Genomic DNA, 6746 nt, shown 5'->3' with positions numbered 1-6746 from the left:
AAGTAATTTGATTAGTCAAAAATTTGAGAATTATTATATCTTTTAACTCTGTTTTGTTTGGTCCGTCTCTTTCATAGTTCCATTTACTCCACTCACTGCTTTTGTCCTATTATTCCAGTCATTCCGTATCGATAGTTTCGGTGTAACCTTTGAGAACAAAAAAGTATTAGTTGGAGACCCTCTACGGTATACATATTTTATTCAATCCCAACCAACATACAAAATTGTAAAAGCAAATAAAACGAGTTACATATATAGAAGTTTGACAGCATGACTTTTAACAAAAAAAAAAAAAAAAAAGGTTTGACAGCATGACTCCTCATGTTTTATTAATAACTTTTTTTTTCTTGACTACAAAACAGTCATTGCTAAATCTTGGATCTTACACAAATCTAACTTTTTATCTACTATACACCAAACTATTTTACCAACAATGTTATCTCTAACATATACAAATCTATAAACTTTTTTGTTTACTCTAAACCAAACTGTTCGGATGCTGTGTTGTCTGCAAAGACATCATTTTATATCAATAAAATTAGTTCCTAGGTAATATTGTTGTCAATAATTTATAGTTAATATACTTTAAATAAAAATTACAATTAAATTATGAGATAAAAAAAGAACTTCGTTTGTCGAAAAGTAATATTCAGCTTGTAAGCCTAGAGTATCAATTCACATAATCTATTTATAAAAAAAACTTGCAAAAAGGTAATATATAACCTATGAAAGTAGAAACAGAAAATGTATGGTTGGAATGTAAAAGCGTTTGAAAATGATTGACTTATGAAAACCCTTTGAATGTTGATTCTTATTTCCACCTTTCATTGTGGTCTCACTTACTTAATCAAAGACAAATTAAATGATTGGATTGTTGAATAAAAAAGTAAGTAAATAATTAGCAAATGAAGCTTTTACTTTATGGGAGTCTCTGTGGTTCTTCTTCAGTCAAAGGGAGTGGTTCCATCCAACCATGCAGATTCCTTATTAAACGGTTAAAATTCGTCCCCAACCATTCTTTCCTCGTCCTCACTTTCTTCACTCTTTTTCCGAATCCGAATTCAAATATTTTAACTGAGAGTCTGTAAGATGTCAGCAAAATCAATATTATTACGGTAAGAGAAGATCAGCATATGCTTCATCGTTCCATGCATACACAGAATCAAAATGTCCGAAATACAAGCTACTATGTAAGAGAATATTGAGTTTGTGGTTGCACAATATATATATATATATATAAGTCTAATTGACTTCATCATAAAAAATGTTCGATATGTATTATGCTAATTAGGAAATTGGGTTATAACACCCACTTTCTCAAGACAAATCACATTGAAAGACATTTTTTGTCAGTACATAACCTATTAACCTTAACTCATCGTCCACTTAAAGTGCTTTACCCATTAATATTTCCCACCTTAGCTTTTTTTTTTTTTTTTTTTTTTTTTTTTTTTTTTTTTTTTTTTTCTTTTTTNTCTTCACATTTGAAATCCAATATATCGTTATTATGGAAAGTCGTCAAATCTACGATAAGCCTAATGAACATTCAACCGCAGGAGTAGGAAATATGTATCAAAGTAATTTGCAATGCGGATTGCCCATTTATAAAATGAAATCAACGTCCTAGTCAGTTTTGAGTAGAATGGATTGGGAACTAAACTAGTGATTCCTTGTGTTTCCTCTAGTCACTTGTCTCTTAACTTATATCCTGATTCATCACTTATCTCGTGGTATTGCCGAGGTTCCTCATAACAATTGGCTGACGATTGATGTCAAACTGATCGATGCTAAAAACGTTATAGAGATTGAAACTATGACCTATATAGGTCTTGGTGTTCCCATTAGACCCATAACATTTTGTTATATAGTATGTATTGCGTTTTTCCTTGCTTCATTATATTGTTTTCCTCTTCCAGATAGCTTTTCCGAACTTATTTACAGTAGATTAAAAAGCAGAATTGGAATCATACCAAACTGTGTTCCTTACTAGATATACTCTACTATTTGACATAAAAGATAAATGACCTGTATATTACACCTCCAATTTGGACAAATGGATTCATTAACGGGGAAATGTAGCTAGCTCAACTAATAATACCTCTGCATCTTACTGCTTGCTTATTTCATCAGGAAAATCATGAGTATTACACACATTACACATGTTAAATGATTAACTACTTATCCATAGCTCTCGTGCCACAACAAAGAGAAATACATAGTTCATCAAATATAATAAAAACTTAAGTCTGCTCTTTTGTAACTTAGCAGAATCAAAAGTCTACTCAACTTGAACTTGCAAAATATATAGGCAACAAGCTAAACTATGTCTTCTCTACACAGAGAGAGCCAATTGAATGCTAACAATGTAAGTATTGACACATGATATTGCAGTTAAATGTGGCTCAGTAGTCAGTACCCGATATCAGCTGGATCACCTATGTACTCGGCGACTTGTTCAAGTTTAACATCAAGCATCTCCTGGCTATCAGCATCGCAAACAACACCAGTTTCCTTATCCAAATCTTTCTCAACAAGACTCCCAAAACTACCCTTATATCTACCCGATAGAACCAACACCCGCCCTCCTCGCCTAGGCAATGCGGTCTCTAGCAGCTTCTGGTCGATCCCTTTAACAACCTCCTTCGTCTCATCCATAGTGATATCACAAGTTGTCTGCCCAACAACATCGTTCACCACTCCCTTTTTAAGATACAATCTTCCACCTTTCAAATCCTTGCTTACTATTCTCACCCTTATATGACTTGTAAGCCATGAGTCCTTCTCTCTAGTTTGACCTCCTCTATAGTTCTTCTTACAGGCTCTAACTTCAGCCCTACTCTCTCTCTCTGTTTCTCTACTGCGTTTACTCACCACCACTACTCTATATTTCTCCACATTGATACCTACTTTCACTTCCTCCTGGCTTCCAGAACCAAGTGTTTCTCTACCGGAGACAGTTCTCACCTCTTTTGTAATGCTGTTTCTGGATTTGTCTGATTTACCAATTTCTTTGGCTTTACCCTTGGGACAATCCAGAGTGAAACCAAATCCTTCATTACCAGACCACTTCTTGTACTCAACAATCTTAACATCCTCTTTAGCTTTAAGACCTATACCCTGACCTGGTTTCCAACCATAGCCAGCAAGTAAAGCTTCTCCAAAGCCATCCACAGGAAAGTTCTCGAAGTCCTCTAGTTCAGGAGCATCAGGGAGTGATGCCAAATCTTTCCTCATGCTTTTCAGTAACAACTGCTCCACAGGCTCTGTCTTCGAAGCGACATCGGGTTTCTGACGCAGATTTAGACCGTACGAAGTGTTGTTATTGGAGACAGAGGGAACCACCACCTCGACCTCGAATTGGAGACCAGAAGTGGAAGCCGACTGAAGCGGGAGATCGATGTTCTTGTAGGGTCTCCTCCGACGGTCCTCAATGGGAGGTATTACGTATTTCGGTTTGGTGTGGGTTAGGGTTTCTGATGGATCGAATTCAGTGACGAATTCTTTGTGATTTCCTTCATCGACGCCGTCCTTCTTGTCGGAATTCAACCTAATTCTGGATCCGGATCCGGATCCGGATTTGGATTTGGGTTTGGAAGGGATAGAGAAAGAGAGCTTCATGGTTGATGAGTCCGTACGTAACTGTGGGAGGAGATCTGTGTAAGAAGAATTTTATGAGAGACTCTTTTTGTGGCTAAGTCTTTTCATATGGCCAGTTAAATGGGCCTATGGGCCATCCCTCATTTAGCACGTGTCTTTCGTTTTTATTTATTTGGTTTCGTCTGTATTTAACTTGGCAAAATAAGGAAAACAGCTCAGTAGTCAGTAGATCTTCTTCCGACGACGAACGGGGGATTTCGTCTTTTAGGATAAGATAGTCTTCAGACAAGATATAATTTTCAAGACACGACTGAGGTTGTGAATGGTTGTCCAGTACGCTCCGGACCATATTAAAGTCAGACCAGTCTACAGTTAGTACGTCATTCACCATTCCATACTAGAATGCACTTCTCCATACTATACAACTCTATACTAGTCTGCACTTTAAAAAAAAACTGCATGTTGGTGCGGGATTCAGCACCCCCGACATACCGAGCTAAACCAGAAACATTAATTGAACATTTAACCGGGAATCCGGTTAGGGGATCAATTAGGTCATCAAGAGTCAATTCGGGTGAGACGAAGTCTTGGAGAAGAAGAAACCGACCTCCATTTCGATGCGGCGCAGCCGACTCAAACAATAAGGCAGTTTTCCATATCTCACTTCGTCTGATAAGGAAAGTTAATATATTGTGTGATCTCGAGACATGTATAAATAAGGGGAGACTTCTCCATTGTAATCCATCCAGAATCTAATACAATAATTGAGTTCTCCTTCCGCTCTTTACAAAAAACCCTAGTTCTTTTGAGTTCTTCTTCTTTACTCCTAATTTCAAGGTTTAGATCTATTTTCTAGAGAGATAGCTCTATTGAATTTGTTTCCCGCTTTAAACAAATTCATTGTGGAAACCTAGTTTCTACANCGGTTAGGGGATCAATTAGGTCATCAAGAGTCAATTCGGGTGAGACGAAGTCTTGGAGAAGAAGAAACCGACCTCCACTTCGATGCGGCGCAGCCGACTCAAACAATAAGGCAGTTTTCCATATCTCACTTCGTCTGATAAGGAAAGTTAATATATTGTGTGATCTCGAGACATGTATAAATAAGGGGAGACTTCTCCATTGTAATCCATCCAGAATCTAATACAATAATTGAGTTCTCTTTCCGTTCTTTGCAATAAACCCTAGTTCTTTTGAGTTCTTCTTCTTTACTTCTAATTTCAAGGTTTAGATCTATTTTCTAGAGAGATAGCTCTATTGAATTTGTTTCCCGCTTTAAACAAATTTATTGTGGAAACCTAGTTTCTACAATTGGCGCCGTCTGTGGGGACGCAAATCGTCTCTAGAAAGTTACTCTCTAGGAAACTCTCCTTAAAAAGCCTTGCAATAATGTCTTCCGTCGTGAACGAAGTCCCCGAAACAAACCGCACGCCCGATCTCACAGGCATCACGCCTTCTCAAGATAACATCGCGACACTAGGTGGCGCATCGACTAGGCCTGTCACTGCCGTGTACTCCCGTCATCGCGTGAACACAACGGTAAACCTGGCCGGAACCTCCACCGAACTCCCAGTCGGGGTCAGATCCGAAGGGGAAACCAGCCAGGGTGCAGGACAAACTCCCGAAGAGCTGGTCAACCTCGACACGGAGCCTTCTAATGAACAAACCCATAACAAGGCGGATGCTCGCACAACGGAGCAGCAAATCGGCGCACAGAACGGGAACCTCCCTGTTCATACCACACCAGCGGTCCAGAATCCGCAGGTCGTTTCCATGGAGGACTTCAGAATCTTGTTCGGCACCATGACGAAAGAGATCTACCAGATGATCGCGGACACCAACCGCAGAGTTGACGTCGTTGTAACCCAAACAACCCCATCACAAATATCTGCCGGACAATCGCCAGCACTCACCTTGGGCGGCCTCACTCGTCGTCTCGACTTTTCTGACGGACAATTCGAGCAGAGGAATCTTCCCCCTCAAACAACGTCGAGCATTCGACCGACAAATCGGAATTTACGGATACACGAGAGCTCGACCGCCCCGGTCACCCGCCTTGCGAACTCTGGACCTTGCTTCGAACTCGAAGAAATCAGGTCGCAGATTAGCGGCATGAACGCGGTCCTCCATCGAGCTATCAGCACGGCCCTCGAGATCGATAGGATTGTCGAAGTAACTCGGCAATCACCCTTCCCTCAACGGATAGCGCGGGCCGCCATACCGAACGTAAAACTGAAGCTTCCAATCTACCAAGGAGACAAAGATCCGGTCCAGTTCATGACATCCTTCATGGCGACCATGTCAAAAGCGCGATTCACCGACGAACAGAGGGACGCCGGTTGCTGTCAGCTATTCGTGGATAGCCTTTCCGGCGCTGCCTTGGTATGGTTCACAAGGCTCGAGCCGAACTCGATCGACAACTTCGACGACTTATCTAAGGCCTTCCTCAAGAACTATCGAATCCTCATCGAACCAGGCGTAACAAGTTCAGATCTATGGGAGATGGCCCAGGAACGGGGAGAACCCATCGCCAGTTTCTTGAACAGATTCAAGGAGAAGCTGACAAAGGTCAACGTACCGGAGGATGCAGCAATGGCAGCCTTCAGAAAGGGCTTAATCCCTGGATCACCATTACGAAAGGACCTTAACATCCGGGAACCCAAGGATCTCGACGATGCGTTACATCGAGCCTCTAGATTCGCGCTCGACGAGGAGGAAGAAGCCCGAATAGCCGCAAAAACTAATGACGAACAGCCATCGCATTCTGCTAAGGCTAAAAACCGGGTCGAACACCACGAACCCCGCAAGCACCACGAACCTCAGGATCAAAAAAAGGGCGTCATCCACGCAGTCTCCAAGGTGGACGATCAGGACAAGCAGCCATCTGACCCGAAGGAACTCTACTGCGATTTTCACATGTACCCCGGTCACTCCACACAAGAGTGCGTCCACCTGAAGAACTACCTGTACGCAAAGTATCTTTCTGGCAAAGTCGAAGCTACTTATCAGCCAAAAAGCGCCCGTGGAGGCAGAGGTCGCCGAGGCGGATGGCGATCTAACCGAGGCCGTGGCGCAGGCGGCGGACGGGGTTACGATGGACCACCCAACGCAGCCCAACAGCTGGTCAACCAAGCACCCGTGAATCACCA

General features: G+C 41.5%; 1 protein-coding gene across 1 annotated transcript; it reads right to left on the bottom strand.

Annotated features, from left to right (window-relative positions):
- Positions 2410-3634, bottom strand: LOC104730940 (protein MOS2-like). The gene has a single exon (XM_010450187.1). It carries the CDS (start codon positions 3616-3618, stop codon positions 2410-2412), a length of 1209 nt encoding a protein of 402 aa, XP_010448489.1. The 5' UTR covers positions 3619-3634.

This window comes from Camelina sativa, chromosome 12 (genome assembly GCF_000633955.1).
Source record: "Camelina sativa cultivar DH55 chromosome 12, Cs, whole genome shotgun sequence".
NCBI lineage: Eukaryota > Viridiplantae > Streptophyta > Magnoliopsida > Brassicales > Brassicaceae > Camelina > Camelina sativa.
Note: the sequence above shows the minus strand (reverse complement) of the source record. Positions and strands in the feature narration are given on the sequence as shown.